The following is a 26,279-nucleotide window of genomic DNA, read 5'->3' as shown; positions in this document are numbered from 1 at the left end:
ATCTTTCTCCATTTTGCACTGTACCTCCCGGCACCTAATCCGATCCCCGGAAGTGATTTCCCGTTCAAATCGATACCTCCTATCCCTTTCTCATCACCCATCCTATCCATAACAGTTCCATACGCCCCCGGAAGTCACCATTATCAATGGGTATTTCTTTGCTTTCCTTCTTTCCAACCAATGGGCCACTGTACTGGAGCAGATTCACCCAGTCGACGGCGATGCACAATCAGCCGCCACCGCCACCGTACCAACCACCCCAGCCGTACTCGCTGATGGCCTCAGTAGCCCCGTCCTACGGTCTCCCGCAGCAACAGAATCAGTGCCCGATTCATCGCATACAACATTGTACCTGCATGCTACAGAATAATGCTCGTGAGGTAAGTCACTCCAACTGTCCAGGCTATTTCCCCCGCCCCATATAAATGTGTCCCATTGTGTGCAAAATTGCTGAACGACAGTTCGGAATCGGTTGGAAATCATCCGACAAACAAGCTCAATCCTCTAAGCGGAACTAAGTCTTCACCGCTTTGGCACCTCGACGGTACGCCAGGACGAAAGGAATATGGAACACGATTTTGTATGTTGCTGTCGGCAACGGGGGTTTCTTCAGGTGTGTTACCGCAGTTATTTGCCACGATTTTTATAGACTTGTGCTGCATTTGTGCTTCTTGGGATGCAGATGCATTAAGCAAGTGTTGTTGATTGGATCTTGCTGGTAAAATTTGAAATTAAATCGTACTGATGTTGTACAATATATCGAATTTCTTTTGTGAAATATACTTTACTGCTTGGCAATAATTATGCTATTAATTTATTTTTTTTTTATATCTTTATTAACAAATGTCTGCATTGAAGGCTTAGCATTGTATCTTAAAAATCACATTAAAGAAAAGATAACGAAGAGAAAGCACGAAGAACGAAAATGTGACACCGGGACCTGGTAGTCAAATAGAAACTGAGAGTTTTTAAAAGCTACTAGCGCTCTAAGAAGAGGATCATAGAAGAAGGGAAGTGAAGTGTATGTCTCTAGCTATGTCGCCGTCACCCCAGCAGGTGACCAAATTGCGCAAGCATATTCGAGCATCGAACGTGTGATGAGGCCCAACATACGGTTAGCTTTTTCGAGGATAAAATCCAAATCCCTGAGGGACACACGATAAATCAACGAATAGATCAGACTTTCCAAACCGAGTCTCTCCAGTTTGGCTAGTATATGGTCTAGTGATACACATACTGTCGGATGCTCCTTGAAAGTCAGTATAAACAGTAAATATGACGTCCAACGAACATGTTTACGAACATGGATGAGCCGAGGTGAAATGAGAGAAATGATGTTGAACTAGGAGGAACGCTTCGACATAAGGCCATGTTGATGAGGAGATGTATAACTAGAAACACTAGTAAGGAAGGGTTGTTTTCTGTAAGTGTTAAAATTCCATTTAAAACAGGAAATAAACGACCTATGAATTTAAATTTAATAGACAATTTTATACACTATCAATTTTTTTTTTAAATGAACATCCATCAATTAAAGGGCATTGTTACCAACAATGGCAACATAATGCGGCATACGAAGTTTAGTCATTAGTAAATGCATCTAATTTAGTTCGCCGCTTGTTACATAACATTGTAATCACACATGTGACAACACAGCAATACCCCTTAGCCATGTTCTATAAATAAAAATAGCGCGTTTCCTAGATATACCGTGAGGTTGTCTAGAATATTCCAAAAACTGGGGGTTTCCAGTATAGTATAAAACTTGAACAAATAAAAGAACATGTGCTACAATCTTTTCTCGCTTTTGTGTGTATACAGAACCAGCTGCTGTTGACTTGCCTGTGGCCAAAGATTTGCAAACAATGCTTCAATCGGGATAGAACCCGAAAATTTTCAAATCAGTATGAAAAATTTGGCGTATCAAAGACCCCCTAGACGTAATGATAAACACCAAGGGAAAACACAATTGCCATTTTTTTCACCTTGAAAATAGTTTACCCAGACGGTTGTAAGTAAACGCACGAACTCGCGTCTAGGGTGTAGGGATCGATTATTTATCCAGCTGGCTAGTCAATGCAAAATATGACAAACATGCTCGAACATTAAGTGTAACTATTCCCCTGCACACGTGTAGCCCGAACTGCAGTCCGGCAGCGGGGGTAACCGATTCATCATATCACGCTAATAACGCGTTCGAAACACTAATGCCGTCGTCTAATCACACTTCCCGCACACTCCGCAGAGCATCTCGCCGGCGTCCGGAACTGGCATGTCGCCCTCATATCCGCACAGCGAACCGTCACCTGACTACGCCATGCTAATTGGATCTCGCGTAATACAAAGAACGCCCTCGTCTAGTCCTCCGCTAACGCCAAATACGATCTGCGGATTGATAGCGCCACCGCCACAGCAGCAAGGTAAGAGTAAGGAGGGGGAAGAATCGAGCGCGCGCGTGTGTGTGTGTCCATACTTTAGCTAATCGGTAATATCGTTGCTTCCCTACATTACAGATCCAACACCGCAGACGCTAATGGGTCAAGTGATGGAAGCTTTAAACAGCCAAACAAACATCGACGACATCAACATCAACGTGGAATCGTTTCCGTGTGTGGATGAGGTAAGTTTTGTCGATGACCCCGACCCGATCTGTCGTATATCGGTTCGTTACGCTCACCGTATGCCATGCAATTCGTCATTTTCAGGTGCTAAAGCACGAGCTTAGCTTGGAGGGATCGCTAGATTTCTCGAACCTGCCGCTCTCGATCCACAACAACTATGCGGCACCGAACAATTCCAACTCGTCCGACTCGTCGTCCGGGATCAGTGCGATGACCGCACCGAGCCCGAACCAGCAGACGGCCGCCCACAACCACGGCCAGTACGCGGCCAGAACGAGCGTAACGCCACCGTCCTGGGTGCACTAAAGGTGCCGTGTGCAGGACCGTTTGTTCCCGTGTCCCAGGTGTGTGCAGTGATACCGATCGCTTTTCCTCAACGACCTGTGCCCCCCAGTGCTGTGAGGTAAGCGGACATTATTTACTTACTTGATTAAGTTTAGTACTTTATAGCTGTAATCCTCAGTTTGAAATCCCCAAAAAAGGGTGAATTTAATATTTTTTTTTAAACCGAAGGTTACACTTTACAGTGTTCCATTTTACGATGTGGACACTATTTTAGACATGGCGCTGATTAATCTTGGACCAAAAACTATCGCTCGAGTCACGCTAGCGGTAGCGACGTAAAAATGTCTGTTGACATGAACGTAGTTGCACCGTGATTTATCTCTTTTTCTCACATAGAACATACACGAAAAAAGTGCTTCTTCACGTCCTAAAATCTTCCAAATTGATGCAACCATGCTCTGGTGGTATTAATTCGTAGCACAAGTCAGCAAAGGTCAGCCTGTACGACACACTCACGCAAAAGTTGCTCTTGTAAAACTACATGCGTGTGTGCTCACTTTCTACTATTGGAGTGTCTTCGTTACACCCGGACGAACCCGGACAGTGCATCCAACATACCCTGCGGGACACTAAAACTGTCAGAAAGAAGTTACGAACAAGTTTTCTGCTATGAGTTGTTGCGTCCTCTTGTGAAGTATTTTTTCTTCCCTCCTATACTTCCTCTTCGACCCCAGCGAATGATAACCTCAACTATGGTGAAGGAAGGTAAAAGTTAAGGCATAATTTGCTGATTGACTTTCTGGCGTCGGGAGAGTAGTTTGTGCTCCCTGTTTCTTGGTCGTCTCTGTTCCGAAACATTACGAGTGCCAAAAGGGTGCGTGTACTCTGGTTGAAGATTTGGTCGTCGAGATTGTTTCGTTAGTTTGGTGCTTCCGCAGGAATTCTCCTTTTTTTTTTTTTTTGACGTGGAAAGAACAGTTTAGGAAGGAAAAGTCCAATCCAATCTCCGACTGACGCACGTGGTCGACGTCTTGATGACGGTCAGACGGTGTGAAAAGTTGATTGAGCTGTAACTTATGCTGCCTATCATCCAATCGACCTTGCCCCTGCTTGCCCTTTTTCCCTCGTAATGATGTGTTTCAGCACTTTACAAGCTCTAACACCGCACGGAAATGAAAATCGTCCATCGGTACAGCACGTGCATTTCGTGGTTACGGACCAGCTAGCCGGGTGTTTGCGGTTTTCTCGGCCGCTACCGGCAGCAACCACTACTCTCAAAGCTCCAATTTGCTCTTTAATTATGTGTTGGCAGGCTAAACACAACTAAATCTTTCCACTCACCGCCAACCAACGTCAAGATGATCGAATGTCCTTCGGTGGCGCGAGTAAAAGCGCCAGTCAAGCGCGGCGAACAAGATGAACGATGGCAAGCCGGCAATCTTCCTGGAAGCGTCAAAAACTGCCAAAAGTCCGGAACCGACACTCGCTCGTGGCTGCGAGTCATCCGACGCGCCCGGCATCTCATTACCAACCAGCAGCGGGCGGTAGTAGTGAAAGCGCATCGAACAAGGAAACACACCAGGTTTCCAGGCCGCAGGTTTTCCCGCCCGCTGCGCGCTGATTGATCTTTTCAGCTTCTCACTGTGTGGTGGTAATGGCACGATGAAGTCAGCCAAGCTCGTGAGCCAAGTCAACTGGAAGGATACGGATTGGCGATTAGTATAAATTATGCAAGAAATTATGTTTCATCAAACCCATGCTTTGCTTCTTGGCACCAACTGGATGGCATGGAAGGACTTGTGCCATGGGTTGTAGTAATTGAGGTGCTAAGAAAGCAGCATACGGTGCCGTCTCGTTGGATAAAGTGTGTGTGTGTGTGTGTGTGTTGCGAACAAAATTGTGGAGTATTTTTTCTTGTCGTTGGTTTCTAGTTTTTTTTTTTCTTATGTATGTGTTGTGATATGAATTTTCCAACAAGAATTCGTTTCGCTCCATCTAACCGAACATGATGTGCATCTTTATGCATAATACAAGACTTGGACGTAAATTAACGCTTCTAATTCAGGACTAGCGTGTAGAAGTAAAGTTTTGCATGTTAAAACTCATCTTGGGTCTAAGGTCTCAGAAGTAAATCCTCAGCTTTGAAAGCACTAAACTAGGTGTTACTTAGTAAATAAAAAGGATTCAATTGTAATCGATTAGTTTAGCGTAAGCTTCGAATTTTGAAACGCTTTACTCATTTTTACATTTCAATCTTCTATCGCATGAATTGTGCATAATGTTCAATCTCAATCGATGAAATTCTTATGACAAAACTCTCTTCCGGAAAGTTATTGACATTTTCAATATACATTATATTTCTTAAAATATTAGTTAGTCTTTAGTTAGAAGTTTAGTCTTAAAAGAGATTAGTTTTTACAACATTTGCCTTGAGCATCACTTAAACATTTTTTCTTTCGTTTATTTGTTGGAGGCTAATGTATAATTCCAGTTTACTTCCAGCAAAGTCTAAGTCCATAATCTCTGTCACAAAGCTACACATTTCTTCGGTACCGCTCAACATGCCCTGTCCCTCCAAAGTCCCAATCGCCAGTAGAAAAATAACTTACCCAGCTACACAGCTTACGTATTACTTGAGCAACGTTACCGAGAAGCCAATTGAATTTAAAACAAGTGCCTTCTGGTACCCTAGTTCCGAGAAGATGTTCGTGCAAACATCAAGAGCATCATTCGAATGCGGCGCTCCCTCTGCCTCTGTGTGTCAGGTGGGAAAAGCACGTTGCCCCGGCGAAACCGTTGCGCAAAAGGCGATTCCCTGTCACTTTGAATAATCTACTTTCTTCCGCATCATATACGGCCGGAACAACCTGCTGATGCTTTCAGAATGTGGCCCCACAATTTTCGGCTCGGTTTCTTTTCTTTTTACACATCTTAAGACGCCGAAACCAAATTACGCTGCCGGTAATAATGCTTCCCTCGCCGATCCTGCTTTTTGCTTACCGAATGTGAGATAATTCTTTATATTTCTGCTGGATGCTTTGAAAGGTGAGCCCTCGTTGCTTTGATTTGTGCGCCTTATGTGGTCTTCTAGTATCACATGTGTGTGTGTGTGTGTGTGTGTGTGTGTGTGCGCCACTTTTCCGGCATTAGCACGACGTGCTATTTTTATATGCGTTTGCCCAGGGTGTGTGTGTGTGTGTGCTTCAATGTGCTAAAGAGATTAATTAAAAAAGACTCAATTACGTGCAAAATGGAGCATCGCTTCAGGTGCTTCTTTATCCGGATGGGTAACGCAGCTGAAGTACTTTGATATTTTAATTAAACAGTACTGGGTAGAATTCGGCAACAGCACACATGGAGGGGGGGGGGGGGGCAATCAAACCGCTGTTTCCTTAAATGAGCGCCCGGAGAAAAGCACTGTAAAAAGAAGTTTACGCCACAATGTACCATTTGAAATGTACGCTTATTTCCTTTAAAGTTTAAAGAAGATCATTTTTGAATGTTTTAGCTACTCTTTAAAAAGGTTCTTAATTTACTCCCCAAAGGTTTATATACTTAGAGCTCCCTAGTGGGGTTAATATCACAAATCATATCCAACTTGACATGCTCTGCAAGCAACATAATTTCTTAGTGAAAATTCTGTGCTTCTAAAATTAATGTTACGGGTACACACGCGTACACCTCCAAATTGCAACTGCAAACCACCCTCATTCAAATCCTCCCACCTCTCGAAACTACCGAAAACCGCCGATGAATGAACTTGCCGTAAAAATAAACACAAACCCCTACCAATTTATTCATGACGACACACCACACTAGCACACTTTTTGGCAATCGACGGCGGTGGTGGCACACCAATCAAAAACCTTCCCTCCACCACAAATTTTTGCATACCCAAATTAACCCATTTGTTGCACCACGAATGCAACGCGAATGAGGTAATCAAAATGTCAGTTCCCTCCCTCGCTCTCCTTCCCTTTTTTTCGTTTTGTGTGGGGCATGAAAAAAGGGGTCCTGTTTTACACACTGAACCAGCAGTAGCCCTGTGTTTGATGCTACTACTACTACTACTTGTTGCGCTTTTGTTGAACCATCCCATCGTCATCCATCTCTCAGATCACTTTGGCTGATAGGGTTGACGGTTGGAATGTGGGAAATGCGCGTGTGGAAATGAATGAAGAGGGGGAGGAAAAAAGGAAGATACACGACATGCCAACAAAATAAGTGTTTGTTTACAGATTGTTTTTAGCGCGATAACGGCTTTTTCCAGCATTTTTCTCTGACTTCTTTTTTCTGTGTCCTTCCGCATTGTGGTTGTGGGTCGGTGTTTGTTTTACAGGAAGGGTACATATTTGTGTGTTTGTGTTTGGCCGGTTTTTTTTCCCCCCGGCAGTTCTAGAAAGCAACAAGTGATTGTTTGTTTTGTTGAACAGACATTTCAACAGATATTGCTATAATTTCCAATTTGTATTCCATTTTGAAATATGACTTAATATTTATATGAAAACAATTCATGTTTTTAGCTAAAAAGCCCATTTTTGTGTGTGATTTTGTATCTTCAAATAAATCACAAAATTGATACATTACTTGAAGAAGTCCAGCAGCTTTCTAGGAAAATATTTTTCCAACATTTTATCTCCATAAATCCATTTCTTTCCCATTTTCACTTCCCAACCAAGTACACGCAATTTGCAACAAAAAAGTTCACGACTTCCTTCCTTCTTTTCGGCAGTAAAAGCGTATAATTCACTGCTCACTCCCTTCCCCCAGTTTTGTTATCTATTTGTCTCTCATCCTACTTCACCCTTTCTTTGGAATCGGGAAATCAAAAGGACTATGTATCCCTAGTGGTTGGAAAAGGATCGCGCACATTCTTTCATTTTATCGAGATCTGACAGCAAGCAGCAGTTGCTGCTGGCAACGTGGGAAACGTTCAAGGGATATACACAGCATCTAAAAAAAAAGTGAGAAAGGAAGCAGTATAGCCTGCCCTTTCCACCCACCCCAAAAAACAAAAGGACATAAAAGGATGCGAGTAATGGTTGAATCAAGCGAGGACAGCAACACAAAAAAAACGGCGGATGAAAACAACGGAATAAGAGTTGAGTATGTTGTAAGCACGCTATAATATCCATCCTGCAAAGATGGATCTGTTTCAGGGGATTTTTTCCACTCTCTTCTGTTTCTTGAGCTACGAACTTCAACAAGCACTTGCCATTTTTATTCTTCCATATAAGCCGATCTCTGCTTATGCTTAGTGGCAAAATTTGTGTCAGAAACGATTTTTACCGCGTGTTGTGAAAGTGTCGTAGCAGTCTCTGTTTGGTGACAACAGCTTTCAATGTTTTTGTTCCCCCCACTGGGGGAGAAAATGCTTGGCCCCGGGGGTTAATATCGCACATGTTCTGGGAGATTTTGTGTGTGTGTGTGTGTTTTTTTTTTGTTGCTTTTCTACGGACAACGGCTTAAGGTACGAATCAATTCAGAACCATTCTTTGTCGACAAGAAAGGAAAAAAAGCTTAACACCTTGCCTTTTTTTCATTGATCACAAACCGTTTGAACCGTTGACCCACCGACGAACAGCAACCGGACACGGTGGCACACACACAGCATCTTTCCGATCCGTTTTATTTCACTCAAAGCACCTAGTGCATCGCCATCTACCACGGTTTTTTATTCATTTTAAATTTGCTCACCGATAAAATCATGGTCGTAAACTTTACGATACCACCAACCCATCGCAAATCGACGCCACAACCCGTTCTTTGCCGAGAATTCTTTTCTTCTTCTCTCTACTGTGCACAAGATGAAGCATGAAATGATCACAGACAGGCGACCACAACAAGATAAAGCTGAACCGTTTCCGTTTTTTTTTTTCGCTCCTCCCCCATAGAAGCAATAAGTCAACCGTTAAGTGGGTACAATAACGAACTTTACCATTACGCAAAAGCAGTAAAGGAACGTTTCGTACACGGTTTCCCAGCCTAAGCTCAGATGGGCGATGACAAGTGCTGAAAAATTCACAGAACAGAGAGTTTTACTATGCTGCATGGTTCATGTTCTTGCGCTTCTTGTGATGAAAGTGATCGTACGCAATGAAATTGGTCATGGTTTATTGATATGTTTCACTAGGTGCAATATGCATATTATTAAAATACAACACAAAGCTGTATGTATGTACTTGGTACAACGTCAGAATATCATAAATGAGTTGTATAGCTCGATTGCTATTAACGCGAATGTGAAAAGGGCTATTACTTTGAATGTCCGAAAATTTATAGCACGGACCATATAAGAAGGCTTAACGTGATGATGATGTCAGATGATACAATAAACACAAAAAAGTCCTGGAGTGTTTGAGCAGAAAGGAGTAAATTTTGAATAGTTTAATGAATATTGTATCGCATACTGCTCCTGAAGGTGACATTGTGGTACATTGGTAAAACATCTCAGGACCTTTTAAAAGTAGAATAGACCAGGTTTTAAGTGTCGCTTGTACGGAGACAGCAAACCCCAACGTCACTACATCCCGTAATATAAGGTAAATTATAATACTAAACGAGTTAATGTAGTTTGGCGTTATTCTAATGATATTGTAGGGCTCTGCAGTGACTTACTTCGACTTCGCCAAGGACCTTGGTAAGATTTCAGAACACGGCAGACTCGGGATACGAAATGAGTTCTACTCCAAGAGTCTTAGCTGAAGATTCTTCTCTAAACTCTCTTTCATTTATTCTATCGATTTCCTCCTAGTCGAGCGACCATGAGCCGCCGTGCTTCGTTAGTGATGTATAAATTTTGTGTCACTTAATTCATTTAGTATTTCAACTATGGTGATGGTAGTTTCTACTTTTACGCATAGATGGCGTTAGTTCGTGTAAAGCGAATTGCCTATCTCCTGGCGTGTTAAGTATCCAACAGATATGTTGAAGACGCCTCCGAGGAGTGGCGAGTGTCACTTTATTCCTTGTTACTTTGCTTCATCCTTCAGATGTTCAGATGTTAACAGATTCTTATAACACGTCTTGATGATATGGACAGGCCGTCGATCCGTTTCCGGGTAACTTGGTCTAGGGCTGCAGTCCCACGGCATCCACGGTTAACGAGCACGCATTGCTCGTCAGTGACGCCGAACGGGTCACTGGCTCCAACTATCATATCTTTTCTGCCTTGACTACCGTCAGGATATCTGCCCGCCAGCAAAGATCCCGTCCTCAGTATCCGTCGTTCGGAAATGGCGAGTGCATTGGTGTCCTCCGTCAGCATAGTCCAGGACTAGTACCCATAGAGGACTATTGGAAGTATCACTTTGAACCATGGTAGCAGAACTCCTTGAGATTGGGGTCGTCAACTGATACTCTGTTTCCGAGTCGGGTTGTTTTACGGATCAGAGCCTCCGACAAGCAATCGATGTTGAATGCGTACGGTAATCACTTGAACGAATTTTTGAGGTGCTTGTGGAAATTTGCGGTACCTTAAATCGACATCAAACATCACAAAACATTACCTACTTTATTTACTCTTGAAAGTAATTGCAACTTAATTGTATTTGTTATCGTTATTTTCTATAGCAACAAATCTTTTTGCCACATTCTAATCGAGCCCATCAAAACGGAACCTTTTAAAAGAAGCACAACATTAAAACACAAATCATATCAACGCAAACAACTGACAGTGATGGTATTAGCGCGGCTCTTTACATGCACACTTTAGAGCGTACGATCGGTGCTAAATGGCTTCGCAAAATGTACATCAAAACGATCAATTCATCTACCAAATTGGACGTTAAATTAATTCCTTGCCTTTTTTGTTACACCCCGCGTTACAAGTGCTTCGGATTTTTGCAGCGAGAAGACAGAAGACGCCATCGACAGGGCAAGAAATAATGGAATAATTTGATTGACATAACGTGAACAATCATCACCGTTCCCGGTTTGGTCGGTATATAGCCGCTGCTTCTTCTGTTTTCCCTCCCTAATCATGCTCGTTAATACGAGAGAGAAGGTCGTGGGATTTTTATGAAATTCTTTTTCATCTCTTCCATCCGGTCCTTCCATCCTCCAGAACGCCCCAGAACCGAGGACCGTCGTCAATTTGTATGCAAAACGTCAAACTCTGCGCACTGGCTAATAAACCCCACAGGCCAGAAGAGTACTTTCTTTCAAGATGGGCAAACAAGCAGTGAGGGAAAAAAAAGCTAAGCAGCAAGTGGTTTTTCATTTTCCTCCCAACCACGAATTGTTTGTGACACATTCGCCTTACCAGCGCCATTTGGTGTGGACGGTCGTGATAAGTCGGTACAGAAATAATTAAATCACCGCAAGGAGGACAATCTGTCACCGGTAAGCGGAAGCATTTATCAAATTAGTCGACAAAACTTGCTTCACTTTATGGAGAGACGTTCCACACCGAAACGCGCCATTGCCCGATGGCCGCAGGCTTTTGAAGAATAATTTTGTAAGTTGCTCCCACCAACGTAAAACAAAAAATGGAATTTCAAATTCAAATTTTCACTTGATCTCCGGTGTACCGGTGTGACAGTGAAAATTCTTCTCAAGGACAAACACACATACACTGTGGAATCATCCTTGAGATATGAGCTCGTTCTTCTAATCCTAACCGGAGGACAATTCTAGCACCAGGAAAGAAACGGACGGACGAAGAAACGACTGACTGATAGCGAAGTCAATAAAAAGTCGAACTTTTTTTGCGGGAGGACTAGATTTAGGGCCTCCTGCCGGCTGTCGTCACCATATAGAGCAAAGAAAGAAAAGTTTTAAATCACTTTTTATTCAATAAAACGCTTCACTGCTGACGTATACACACAAACTGTTTTGGGGCACGATCGAATTCGCTCAAGAGGATAACCGACTTCTCTGTGTGTGGTGCTAAAACGAGACCAAATGGTAATACCCCCCCAAAATTCGTTGATGTATGATTTAGAATGCCCTTTGCACATTTTTATTTTCCAATCATCCTCACTGTCTCGGTCCTGTTTGGGTTGTACCAGGGGTATGCCGGGGCTAGTTGAAAAGGATTGGCGCCTATCGGAGTCGTTTGCAATGGGCGAGCGGGCCTATAAAGACAGCCATTCTTTTCCGGTTGACATATTCCGCTCATAAGCATAATGTCTTGCGGATAGTGAAACTAGCTGCTGGTGAAACGGCCGCGAGCAAAGTAGTAAAGTTTTATATGCCTTGGAAATTCCGGACCGATCTGCCGATTGCCGTTTCGGTTGCTTTTAGCACGGCTCACAAAGGAATGGCATGGATTCGAGCAACAGATTTGGGTTGTTAATGCTGTATTTTGTGCATAAAATAAAACAGCAGTAAGGGTTAAACAGAGGGATTGATACTTAGGATCGTTTTGTGATATGAAATAAGTCATTTTTGTTTTAGGGATAGACATCAACTGCGGCAGCCACTGTATGCGTAGTAATTATATGTTCGTTGGAGTCCAAGCATAATGCTATTACTAATACTCAAAGCCTCATAAGCAGCACTGTGGAGAGGCGATAGCGACACCGATCTTCACATGGCAGGACCGGAGTTTAAATCCCACTCGGACTGGTCCCCATAGTGAGGACTGACTATCCAACTACGTGGTATCGGGAAGAGTCTAGTAAGCCAATCGATGGCCGGTGTGACCTAGAAGGTCTTCAAGCCAAGACCAAGAAATGCATAAAATCAGGACGTAAGACAGTCTATTTCTCTGTACAATTTAATTCACCTCTATCACATAAGCATGCATACTACTCAATGGAAATATAGACGCATATTCTACGATTCCCCAAAGTCATCGTCCAATAAGTCTACTCTCCTTGTTGGGTAAGCTGTTTCTATAGGATAATTCTCAATCGTTTACAGCAGTGGGTGTCTGAATTTTACCTTATGCAACCAGAACCATTCGATGTTGGTGAAGGACATGCTTCTATGCAGTAGCTTCTTCACAATTTAATATCGCAAAGGTTTCTGATAATGCGTGACATTATTATGATCATCTGAAAGATTATCAACAAAGAACGTTCAAGGTGGTATTGCCTTCTGCTTGGTCAGACTCAATCGATGTTCCAGGCAGATAGGTTCCTCGGGGAAGTCTATTGGCCTCTATACTCCATACCTTGTACACAGCGGATATCCCTTGTGATGGCCGGTCATTTCAAATCGCAGATGATACTGGTATGGAGATAAGAGGTAGTCTCTTTTTATCGTGCATTAAAAGTAGTATACCGAATTGCACGGCCGGTCTACTTGTCGCTCCCTTTGGAATGTCGATGATCGTATGTGCGAGTACAGTGTGGGATTCGTGTGCAAAGACTCACCTTGATCATGCTATTAGAATGACACCAGACAACCTAGTCTTGAAAATATTTCTAGGTCATCTAAAAGGATACAGTAATTTCGCAAATATTTCGAAGCTGTCGAAAAACGGCGTGCTAAATTGACGTCTAAATAATTGAAAACGCCCCACAATTGCTTGTCGATTATGGGCTCCATCTATTGAAATGGAAAGTACTTAATCACGACATCCCCAAACAAGCACTCAACGAAAGGCGGTAGTAGTAGTAGTAGTAGCAGCGACCTAAATATCTTTCAGCACTTCATTGGTGTCCTTCGATGCTTACCAATTCAACCGAACCACAAAGAAACCAACAAACCGTTTTGCTACCATTTACTTGTTGCTTTCCTCCATCTCTGCCCGGCTACAAATTTCGATACCAGCTTTCCGAAATCGAGAAAAAATGGCGAAACCTCTAGGAAATAGAACTCCCATTCATTGTGCTCACTCCTGCAAGTGCAGAGCTCGTTCGTTCGTTTGGTTCGGTCCGAGCTTGAAAATGCAAAATGATTCATGCTTATACTATGGTTGGTGGTCCTACCCAATTACCACCGGCAGCAATGTTTCCTTTGGAGGGAGGGGGAAGCAAGTTTCTAACGCAACAACATTCTAGTACATGTTGTTCCTTTTTTTATCTGTTCTCCCTTGCTTGCGGTTTTATAGCATCGTCCACACTGGCAAGAGGATGCAGAAGAGGATCGACCGTTTAAAATGCGACATGAAAAGCAAACCGATTTCCTTGCGCGTGAATCCCGAGCTGTAGTACGTAGCGTGAAAGTGTGATGATATAAATTATGCTTTTCAACTTCTACACCTCCACACCGTAAGGCATCTTACGCGGAAATGCTTTCCCTTGGGGATGGGAGCTTTTCTTTGTTGGTGTATTTGTCCTTCAAACACGGTTGGTCCATTGATGTGTACTTGCTAGTACGGTCTAAGCGTTTGCCGTACTCGGTTGTACTTATCGGTGGAAAAGGACGTGCTTGCGAACGACGTTTAGCCTGAATGAATAGTAGTTTCAATGCTGTGGTTTCACGAATTAGAGTGGAAACCCCGAATAGTATCAACGGCTCGATACGATGCAAGCCGATTTGTTCTCTTAGTTGGGAGTAAGAGATGGATAGCTTTTTTTAAGTAGACTTATGAAGAGAATTTAGCAATTTGCTATAAATTTATCTAAAACTTGCTATAATTTTACTATCTAAAAAAACTATTAATTCTTCTTTAAGGAAACACTTGAATCCTTGAAAACTGTTGGTTCCACATCAAAAGATCAGGACACTTTTGGTACAACCGACTGCACGCTGGACGAAAATGCCCATTGATCCGTCTCACAAGAAGCTACAAGCAACCACCCATCGAGTGTCATCGAGGATGTTCAGCGAAATCGATGCTGTTTCTCGCCCCTCAACTCAATGACCAATTTGCCTTGATCCATCCTGGGTTTCATGTTGGCTGAAAAGCGTGTGTACATCTCCCTTTTGGTGTGGTCGTCCGCAAAAGAAATGTCTTCCCTCCCAGCAGTAGCGGCATCCCGAATCGAATCGACAAACGGTCGACGGTAATTTGCTTCCCTCCATCGAACGTCCGAAGAACACATCCTACCAGATCCGTAGCACAGACGAACAGACAGACAGACAGACGGACGGACTTCCCGAGCAGACGGTCGTTTCTCCGGTTAGTACAGTTCGAGTGTACTTGTACCGCGTGCGAAGGACAATTGCCAGCGCTGCTCCGTAGTATTGGGTAGTGGGAGCCAAGAATCAATTGGATCTAATATAAATGTTTGCAGTTAGCAGGATGCGCGCATCCTGTCGACCTCGTACCGCCTCCCACAGTTCATGGTTCAAGGCGGGAAATCGGGCGGAAATCAGATGCTCAACTTCAGGGGTTCACTACCAGGCGCCTCGCCGTAAACCGACACCCCCACACTCCAGCAAAAGCAAGGATAAATAATTGTATACGTTTCCTATTGTATCAATTTCGAAGTTTGATCTCGTTCGCCTCTTTCGCATTTGACCGCGTGGTTTCTTCCTTCCGGGCGGGGTGTGACTTGTGGGAATGGAAAGCCGTCCCGAGAGTCGTTTCACTTTCATCGCTTTCTCACCCCCTCTAACCCCAGCTTCCGGGGGTTCATTTTGTTCGCTTCGTCGGCTTCTCGGACGTCAGCAATCGGAATGATGGTCATTTGTACTTGCTCTCAGCAAACGGTCGGTGAAGGCGAAAGTGTATGGTCGCATCGTTATGGTGTGTGTGTGTGTGTCTGCTTCCTGGCTTCCTGGCAGGAAGGATGTGCTTGTGCGATTGTCCTGCCGACACTTTATGGATGCGACCGATTAGCGTAATGAAGAGGGCAATTTCTTTTCGAGGCCGAGTCGGGCTCACTTGCCGACCGTAGTACTATGGGGAGACATTTGTAAGCGCAAACGATATAAGCATAAGGATAATGGTGTCATGGTGCTTGTTTTATTTTTATTTTTTTGGGTCATGAATTCGTGTAATGAGGTGTGTTTTGGGATAAATCAATACGGGATTGTTGATTTTTTCTTTCTTTTTAGGAATGAATGTGAGGTGATACTTATTTGATTTAAGGATGCTTTTTAATCAAAACTTGAAACATGGACTTTTTAATACTGTGCAAGGGAAAACCACAGATACGTCCAGAGAAGGATGTAAAAAACCAAAAATCAAGACACATTTTAAAATTGAAAATTTAAGTGTCGGAACATCATCTGAAAATTTCTACTATTTCTTCTGATACATTAGCGATTAAAATCAATACGAATACGTTAAAGAAGTACCGAAGATAACAGTAGTATGTAAACTTGTAAACTGATTTTTTTTTCATAAACATAAATTTTTCATATTTAAATATTTCATTAACCGTCTAGCATTTGGCAGAAATATTTTTTATTTATGACACGAAATATTTAACTGATGAAATCTTAAAATTATTGCTATAAGGAAGCCTCCCATAAGTCGCATGTTGGTTGTTAGGAAAATATTTTAAAAGTAACGATTCTGATTAAAATTTATTTCAATTCTGTTTAATCTCATGTAAACGATCCACTCCGTAGCAAAATTTCCGATTATTCGATGTACGCAACACTCACCTTTAACCTATTTTTATTAAGCCATCGTACCTTTTCCAACAAACTGATGGAACAAGTGAATGAAAGCTATTTCACCGAATCCGTCCAAAAAAAAATCCTATCAAATTAAATCTTCATGAGCGATTGAGCGAAACACAATAAGTTGCTGCTTCCATAAAAGAAATGACAAAATTTTCCTTTCAAACGATATTATCACATCACGCTTTCATTAACCACAAAGGTGTACGGTGGTAGAGTATAGAATGATTTGCTTCGATAGGGTCGTTTGGTTGGCAAGAAGAAAGAAAAGCGCCAGGGTTAAGTAAGGCTTGAAAAAAAAGCTGAATAAAAAAAAATGTGGCAAAACTTTTCCTTCCCAAAGCAAGGATGATGGGTTGGCCAAAAAAAGGGGAGGAGAAAAATCAACCTCCTCGTGACAAGACACGGTGCACGCTGTTATGGTGAATGGCGAATGAATATTTAATCATTCCATAATCGAAACTTATTCCTGCCTCTCTCTCTCTCTCCCAACGAACCCCGAAAAATGACAAAACATCTTAACATTTACTTGTCTTTTTTATTTTTGGAGTGGAAAACTTCTTAACTGGCTCGGGTTTGTTCATTATGATCGGAAGCACCCGCTTGAAAAAGTAACGCTGTGTCAGTTATCAACACTCGTCGAGATGATGCTGATGGTGATCGACACGGCCCGTGGTCCCGTCCCCCTTCAGCTACCGGCGAATGAATATTTGACGCCAACTTCGTTCATCATCATCATCACTGTCGGCGTGATTTCACTGCCTTGTGTCTGATATCTTTCGAGAGGTTGGCAATCCGATGTCAATCGATGCTTGTCTCTTATACGCGCAAAAGCAGCTGTGAAGTGCAGCACTTGGGAAGTGCTGGCCGGGTATAATCCGCCGTGAATGAATACCGTTCAATGCGACTGAATGCATCGATGGACGCATGGGGAAACGTGGAGACATTTACACATTGTTGCGCTTTTTAACCTCCCGTGTGTCAAGTGTCGACAAGGGATTAGGCGTCCGCTTCTTGCGGGAAGCTTAGCGAAGGACTCGAAGGGATATGTGAGTGGGCGTGATTGAAGTTCCTCCTACGAGATGTGCTACAAGGCAATCGGTAATCGAACACAAGTGGACACTCTTCACACACAACTGAATGGGTCGCATTGCATAATGGTCTTTCTCCTCGAGGAGCGATAAAATGTATCAATATTGTTCGCTGAATTTGCTCCACAAAACGCTACGTCGAAATTGTTTTCCCAAACAGTGCCATATTTATATATATAATTAGGATGTTTTAATTCGATTTTCGGGTAATTTGGCGACTCTTGTCTTAATCTAAGTAATATTTTAATGTAAAAAAATCACACAAACTAAAATTTAAACACATCCTTATAAGCTTCTCTTTTTTCTCTTTCCTTCCATTTTAGAATACAACCGTTTCCCCCAAAAACAAAAAGCTCAGCTTTTTGCCAGGGAACTGGAAAACCAACAACGATCCCAAACCATGGAGTCCGCTCCGCTCGCGTGTGAAGTATGCGACAACAACCACACTTCACATAGACGCAGCGCAACACCTTAGCTCCTGAGTAAACCTGACTACGGGACGATACGATCGTGCTCGATCAGCGTTACTCAGCGGGAAAGCTCATCAAACGTGAAAAAAGAAACGGAAGCAAAGCTTTTTCCTTTTAGTTTTTTCTTCTTCTTCTATGTACATAGCCAGTGTGTGTATGTGTGTGTGTGTGAAGTGATCGCATGAATGGGTCAGATCAGCTAACAGGGCTAGTTTACTGACAGCAGAGGTTATCTAGTGATAGGAGCGTATTGGTAGTAGTAAACTAGCAATTGAACCAGTAGTAGTGTTTAGCCTCTAACTTAGCAGATACAAGCAGCTATCGTTACACAGTGAAGAGCTGATAAGCTATAAAAAGTTTACAAATTTACTTTAGGAAGCACAAACACACAAAATCCACATAAAACTGCGTGCGTGGAGGGAAAAGGTATAAGAGAGCTGAGGATGAATTTGTTATTTTTTCTGTTTTTTTGCTTTAAAGAGGGACTGAGCATGCTATAATTTGTTTTGTTAGTGTACATGCACATTATGCTGAATCATTGTTGAAGTGTTAAAGTGTTATTCTCTTTCTTTTCTTAGTACTTTTTATACATTGCAAAACTCTCTTCTGGTGCTAACAGAAACACCACCGAGCGCGGGTGTTTCTTCCTCGCAAATTTGATGTTCCGAACGTGGAATGAATACTGTCTTCCTTCCGATTTTGTTTTATTGCATTCAAAAAGCAAGCAACTAAAAATTGAACTCTTGTTAGTGAGTTTTTTTTCCTAACTAATTTTCAAATTTGTGTTCGTGTGCGATTAGAAGTGACTCATACAGAGGTGTGTACAGTAATGATTTCGCGATAGCGAAATATCTTTAAACATAAATAGCATGAGTAAGAGAATGAAAACGCAGGATAATTAGTGAACTATAATTGTAGGCAAATTAATTAACGCGTTGAGAGCATAAATAGCAGAAAACTGTGTACGTAAGTGACGACAATATAGTTAAGGTTAAGCAAAGGTTTTCTGCACTCGCTAGCGAAGGTTAGTCTTTACGCTGGGGCTTCTCTTTGGCCGCCCGATTCGTGTTAAGTGGCGGTGTAAATTTTCAAACTGTGAAACTTTTGTTTTTGGTCAATTAATTTGACAATGTTATTTCTAACAAATGAATTTCGATGAGTCTGTTTAGTTGTGGAATAATTTAACTAGTTTTTTTTTGCCTCATTTGACCACTAGCAAAAGCGCAACACACAGCAGCTTTCTATGAGTGCTACAACAGCGTGCGCGCGTAGTAGTTTAGTGTATATCCCCGTACTCTTAAGGGTTGCGAGTGAGTTTCTTATCCAATTAAATCGCAGTGCCATTACGGAAATGAAACGAATAGTAATATGTACATACGTGCAGGCAGCAACATACATACATGCATACAAGAACAGGACAGAAAATACAATTTTATCCACTAACAGATACTCGTTGTTACTCTGTCCTTCACTGACGACATACAGATACACACACACACACACACACATCAGCTTAGAGATTCGTAAAGGTTTTTGACCACTTTCGATAGCTTCTTTTGCTCGCTAGTAGGCTCTAGTTCACAACTAAGAAAATCTACTAAAAATAAAGAAATAAAAACCAATCGGCGACAACTACAAAGTAACACACGTACACACAAACACAAGTATATAAATATGAAATATGGCTGTTTTCTTTCTTTCTTTTTTTTTCGTGGTGTAGGCGAATCTAGTGAATCATAAGTAACACAAATAAAATATACAACATAAGCCCTAGTGGTAAGATAAGCAGCATCCGGACTTCTCCTACTACCGGTCAAGCTGGTGTCCTGTGAGAGTGTGATCATGATGGTCGGACGGACGGGCGGGGGGGGGGGGAGAAAAATTGATGTACTTTGTAATTAGGAACGGGACGGAATAATCATAGCCAAGCGACTCTGTGTGTGTGTGTGTGTGCCCGCACACGTGTGTGAGTGTGTTAAAGTAATCGAATTAAGATTATACGTAGCGAAAATATCTAATGTACTAATGAGGATGGCAGCGTTGTGTATAGTAGCTTAGTAGCTTTTGAACGGAAGTGGATCAAACATCCCAGTGTGTGTGTGTGTGTATAGCACAACTCAAACCGCTCTAATCGCGTTTAATACTAGCAGCAGCAGTGGTGGGAGTAGTAGTAGTAGTAGTAGTAGTGGTAGTATCCCATCGTAACCCAGAATAAAGTAACAATTTAGGATTCACTTTTGATTTTAGGCATAATTTTGGGGGCCAGAAAAAGCATGAAGGAAAGGAATAATTATTCCATTTTTGTTTTTGTTTAAATGGGAAAAGAAAAATGTGCTGCATCAAATCTACCCAAAGGCTGTTTGTTACGTAGCTCCGCGGATATGTTTGGTGTTTGATAAGTTTTAATATAAATAAAAAAACAACACAAAATCTGTACAGTAACTTAAAAACAGTTTCCCTTTTTTTTTTTGGTAAGCTTAAAACAAAACAAAAACAGCAGCAAAAAACTTTGTAAAAGAATCATCAGCTATTTATAATTATCTAAGGCATCTATACACGGGCGTACATGTGTAAATGAATGGATTAGAAAGACTTTTGTTTTTTTTGGATTGATCCTTTTTGAAATATGAAGTATGAAATGTGCAATGTTAGGTTATGCGCCACACCCCACACACACGCACAGCTACACACTCACACACAGAGGGATCTGGAAGGAGAGTGAGAGAGAGAGAGAGAGAGAGAGAGAGAGAGAGAGAGCGGATCGGAAAGCACAAAGAAAAGCAAAAAAACATACGCAAAAGAAAACTAAAAGCAATGCCATTTGAATAGAAGAAAACTAATGACCCGAGGAGGGTGTGCAGGGAGCGAGTTTTGTGTAAAAGGATGTAGGTGTGTGTGTGTGTGTGTATTGTAAAAGGGCTTGTCAAACAAAACATTAAACAAATAAGATTGAGCTGTGAGAATGATCGTCGAGAAAACAACAAAACAAACCCCCGCATGTGTTCAGGAAAAGCCCTATAAAGCTAATAGGAGGAAGACTTTTTAAGCAAGACGATTCATTCGACGAGAGAGAGAGTGTTTGTGTGTGAAGAAAAGAGGTGGTTCTATGCGATCATTGTTTGTAAGTTTGTGTTTTACTTCTCTACTCTTACCACTCCTTTCACACAAACTGTTTTTAATTTGTGGTTTTTTGTTTCTCTTTTATTTCGTTTCTTTTGTTCTGTTACACTTTTCTTGTTCCGTTTTCTGTTTTTGCTTTTTTGCATTCTTTTTTGTTATAGGTTTGTGTTTTAACTTACTATATATTATCGCCATTTTGTACAAATTACTTTAGTTCGATAATGTTGAAGTGCTGTTTGTTGTTTTTCTTTTTTTTTTTTTGCTAGAACTGCGATTCATTTGCATGATGAATTAGTAATATGTAAGGCGCGGGGCATGTAATAGGGTAGTTTGATAATGCTGAAAAACGGGGGGAACGAAAAAGAAAACCGAATGATAATGTTATCGGGACGGGGAAGAAAAATTCTGTAGAAAAAGAAGAAAATGCTATCGAAGACGAACCCCCCTCTTCCCCCATATATAGGTAGAATAGAGTGCGTGCGCGTGTAATAAAGGATGGGAGCTATGATATCCGATACCGGTGAGGAGATATATGGTAGGAACACGATTGTGAAGAGAAAGATATGCAAATGAAAAATGTTAAAATAAACTAGAAATACTTATTACTTTAAAGTGTTGTGTGCTTCTTTTTGTGTATATATGTTGGTTGAGAAATGCCAAAGTCACCGAAATACTGTTAGTTTGGCAGGAAAATTAGGACATATGGCCTCTAGTTGCCGGTCTAAACAGCTCTAAAAGGATTGTTCATTGTGAGGAAGACCGAGATGCTGTACTCTGCTACTGTACCGTGAAATATCTTCGCAAAGATAAGAAGAAGAAGAACAAGAAGGCCATAGAATTAAGGACCTTAACGTGAAGTTAAAGCTCCGATGAACGTGTGCATGATTGGACCAAAAATGAACGAGTTATCGCCGATTCAAAAAATCGCCTCAGAACATCACCAGCAAATTTTTCGTAGAATAACTGAGCAGGTGGTGGAGGAATCGGGAAGGAGTGTTCGGGAAGACGCATCCAACTTTATGCGGATCGCTCCGATCAGACCAAAACTGAGCATGTTATTGCCGAATCTCCACGGGCAAAATCCAGCAGCATTCCTACGTAAAATCGACGATAACTCGGTCATTTCTGGTCCGATCGAGACGTTCTACATACCATTAGATGCGTTTTTAGACGGTGCATCTTTTTGCAGAACACACCAACCCGATCCCTCCACCCCCAGAATAGTTATTTCACAAACATCCTTTTCCGTAGTTTTTTTTTCGCAATAACTGGGCGGGGGTGGATGGATCGGGGTTAGATGTTCCACAAAAAGATGCGCGGTTCAATAACGCATCTAATGGTATGCGGAACGCTCCGATCGGTCCAGGAATGACCGAGTTATCGTCGATTTTCCGTAGGAATGCTGACGGCGGAATTTCTCGCCCGAAAAATACGTTGTGGAGACCTTTTTAAAAGATATTTAAAGAAAGAACGAAAAATGAGAATAAATTACACAAAATTGTGGAACACATTTTGATTGAGCTGAAAAAATATTGGTCATGACGGAAAGAAATTATTTTCCAATCCCATTTTAAAACTTCCATTTTGTACCTCTTCGCCTGGTATGCTCTCCTGTTACCTGGTATCGTATTTCGCAGCATCGAAATTTGCCTCGTTTTGAACCACAATTTTCTACTGGGAAGCAACTGGTAGTAACAGGAGAGCATGCAACCAAGGGTATAGCTGGTATGGTACTGCAATTTTTCAAATTCAAATTTAAATTTCGTTTTTACTTGAAATTTTTCAAAAGCTGTATAGCATTTCTTTCTGCGCCTAACAGTATGCAATCCGCTTTATAGATGTACGCAGCTTTAGCAAGCTACAATTTCTAAACATTTTATGCGCCGCTAAGTATGCAAAGCGCCAAGCCCTTCGCGGTGTTTTTTCTCCTACCAGCTAGGCGAAATTCGATGTTTTTCCGGTAAAATGCTACCTCCTGGACTAGTATGTTCTCCTGTGACTCGAAACCAAACTTTGGTACAAAATTTGTTGTGCACAAGCGAGATTGGAGCTATTTTCCTCATCGGAGAAAGAAAATAATTTTGTTGCAAAACTAAATAGCAAATTGGAATGAAAAAACGCTTTCTTTCGTTTTTGATAAAAGACCCAGTTTAGAATGAAAATTTACTTTCTTTCTTTATTGATAGCAATAAAAGTAATAACGATAATTCTAGGATTTGGCTCTACTCAATTAATTTTTTTTTGTTTTGACACGTAAAACTTTATTTTAATTTTTTATTTGGTTTAAGTCTTACGGCGCGGGGTTCGCGGGGTTGTAAACCAATTCTTGTACTTGTTTTGTACATGTTTCTCAAGGTATTTCCTGGAGCATTTATACGAAGCAATTAGCGATGCCCTAGGTGGGTCATAGATGAGGCTCGCAATCGTTTCATTGATATTGTCTTTTATTTTACAGCTCTAAGATGTCAAAACAGTGTCTAGAAGTCTTTATTTTAATTTCATTTCAAAGACTAGCAAAAGCAAAGAATAATTTTCTATCTATTGTGTTTAGTGTTAATTGAAAAAAAATTTGATCAAGCTACTTAAAATGCACATATTCCCCACATTCTCATATTAATTGATTTTTTAAAATGGTGTCAACTTTGAAACAGCATAATTTGTAAATGCCTTGTAATAGCTTGAAACTGGAAGATTTTTTTAAATTTAATATTAAAAAATAATTTCGGGTCCTGACCATCGTTTATTTAAAAATGAATGCTGCATCAAAATTGGAACAAGTATTTATAAACTACATGCCTCTACAGATGTAGAGAAAGGCGGTTGTGGTTAACACACATAAAACCTAATTTCAAGTCAAACGAATTCTTATAACCGGAGCAATCAAAATCTTTGACTTTAAACCGCGAATAACCGAGAAAAAACTGGGAAACCCCGGTGAAAACCCGGGAAAAACTCAGGAAAACCTCGAAAAAAGCCGAGATCCAAAATCCTGATTTGAATGGCTACCCTGAACTTCTCCTTGGAATACTATCGAAAAAGCGCTCAGTTTCGGAAAGATAATTTCACGCTTAGACCTCGATCTCGATGGTAAATAATGAAGTCCATTTTGCACTTGCTATTTGCTTCAATTGAATCAAATTACTAAAAGTAAAGAGATGGTTCGATTGAATGCTACACTCCCGTATAAAATTAAATAAAAAATGATAAATTTAAATTTATATTAAAATAACAGATAAATAATGTTACAAACACGTGGACAAACATTGACTTCAAACAAAAATGCGTTTGAAACATTTCATCCCTTAAGAAAAATGTGAAATATTTCAGACAAATTTCAAACCTGCGCATCAAAAAACGCTTTACAGGTGGCGGTTTCACGAAAAGCTTCCGAACATATGTGAGTGAAAGATTTCGATTAGGGTGGAAATGCATCCTCATTATTCTACTTTTTTCACCCTTCCGGAACAGCAAATAAATTGCATAATACGTTTACTTTAATACTTCTTATTGAATTCAATAAAATAAAAGGTTTTAAAAATTACCATCACAATTCAGTCTCGGAAAAATAGGGAAATTTTCCTCAAACAATAAAAGCCCTTTCTGGCAACACTGCCAAAGCTCGTCGAACCCTCTCGCAGCAAAGGATGCTGCGAACGCGAGTGTAAAATCTCTTCCGCTTTTCACACACACACTCACGCATACCATCATCATCGCAAACGTGAGCGGAGATTGCATCCAGCTTGCTTGGTTGCTCCACCACATACACACACACACTGCTTGGCAGTTTGGCGCCCGAGAGAAACAATGGGAAAAATCTTCGCTCCCACGGTACACCCGGTGAGCACTAACATTCCACCCGTTTAAGGATCGTCGGCTTTTCCCGAAGCACGGCACGAGAAGCCACACGCTCGTCTAGCGGAACGCATGCAAAACGCAAATCCCATTTTGCCAGTTCAGTCACCACGGTCGACTAAGGACGTGTGCTTTTTTCCGTGCCCGTCGTCGTATGTGCTTTCCCTCGTTTTTTTCTCCACGGTGCGTGTGACTGTGTGTGTGCGATTGTGTGTGTGTGTGCCTGTTTGTACGGCAAGCTGTGGGGCAAGTTAGCAAGCTTTTTAAAGGCGAAAATCAGCAAAGTGCTTGTGAGTGTGTGGTGTGCGTGCGTGTGAATGTGTGTATGCACGGGGGGGCAGATCTTTCCGAAAATCTATCCCAACCGCCTACACAGGGGGAGGGGAGATTTATGTTGGCCATAATTACACACAGCAGCATCCTTCCCTTCTACCTCCTCCTCACTCTCACATCTCCCACACGGTGGACTCGGTAGTAGTAGTAGCAGTAGTAGTAGTAACTACCCACATTTTCTACCCAAACTGCATTCCCTACACTTTTTTTCTTCTTCTATCCTGCCATAAGGAGAAAGTTCAACTTCTTTGTGTGCCAACCGGGGTGGATGCGAATCGAAGCAACAAAAAAAAAAAAAGTAGTCAAGCCACGTTGCCATAGTCGCAGACTCCGGGCATCGGGTAGCGCGATTGCAGCAGGTAACAATCCCACTACTCGACCCTTGTGTGTCCCTGGTACACTAAGGCAACGTTTGTGCAGAATCAGATCTACATACATACACATCCACACATACACACACGTACAGGCAGGCAGGCAGGTTTAGGGGGTGGTACTGTTCTGTTTCTGTTCCCCAACGACGACTGCAAAAACGTGTCCCCACACACAATTATTCCAACCTTTCGACTTTGCACTATAAACGGTGGAAAAGCCTAAAAATGTAGAAAAGAAAAGACACACGCAGAGGTTATAGTTTTCCCGTTCGTTGGATCGCCCCATGGGGGGGGGGGGGGGGGGTTGTTCTTACGGCAGGACGCGCATCCAACCAAACCCAACCGAAGGTGTTGAACCGTAGGGCGTGTGAGTGCATGTCTGTATGAGCTCGCGTGTGTATGTGTGTGTGCTCCAAAACGTGGTGAAAGGACTTTGCTGCTAGTCTCGCTCGCTTTACATAACAACTCAACCATCGCAGCAACCATCGCATCTTCTTCAGTGCTCCATTTTTTTTTTTTTTTGGTTCGCGCCTGTTTAACACAGCGCAAGGATCTGCTTTGCAAATTTTCACTGAACTTGTCTCGTGTCCATTTCAAATAGAGTTGTAAAGTGCACCGTGTGCTACGTGCGTTTGTGTGAGTAAGTGTGCGTGTGTGTGCTTGGTC

The 26,279-nt window shown here is 41.8% G+C and overlaps 3 protein-coding genes across 4 annotated transcripts in view; 1 reads left to right on the top strand and 2 right to left on the bottom strand.

The window, feature by feature from the left end:
• LOC126557476 (forkhead box protein O) overlaps nt 1–2,927 on the top strand; it is a 48,677-nt gene extending 45,750 nt beyond the window's left edge. For both annotated transcript variants that reach the window (XM_050213268.1, XM_050213267.1), the window contains 4 exons: nt 203–380; nt 2,246–2,426; nt 2,514–2,620; nt 2,706–2,927. In XM_050213268.1, the coding sequence (XP_050069225.1) occupies nt 203–380; nt 2,246–2,426; nt 2,514–2,620; nt 2,706–2,927 (688 nt within the window). The remainder of the gene's footprint in view (nt 1–202; nt 381–2,245; nt 2,427–2,513; nt 2,621–2,705) is intronic.
• LOC126560096 (uncharacterized) overlaps nt 1–26,279 on the bottom strand; it is a 428,080-nt gene that overhangs the window by 46,047 nt on the left and 355,754 nt on the right. The window lies entirely within an intron of this gene.
• The window catches only part of LOC126557104 (V-type proton ATPase 116 kDa subunit a 1-like), a 263,661-nt gene that overhangs the window by 184,823 nt on the left and 52,559 nt on the right, over nt 1–26,279 (bottom strand). The gene's annotated exons all lie outside the window — the stretch shown is intronic.

The sequence above is a fragment of the Anopheles maculipalpis genome, chromosome 2RL (assembly GCF_943734695.1).
Source record: "Anopheles maculipalpis chromosome 2RL, idAnoMacuDA_375_x, whole genome shotgun sequence".
Taxonomy (NCBI): Eukaryota; Metazoa; Arthropoda; class Insecta; order Diptera; family Culicidae; genus Anopheles; species Anopheles maculipalpis.
This window is presented reverse-complemented; position numbering and strand designations above follow the sequence as displayed.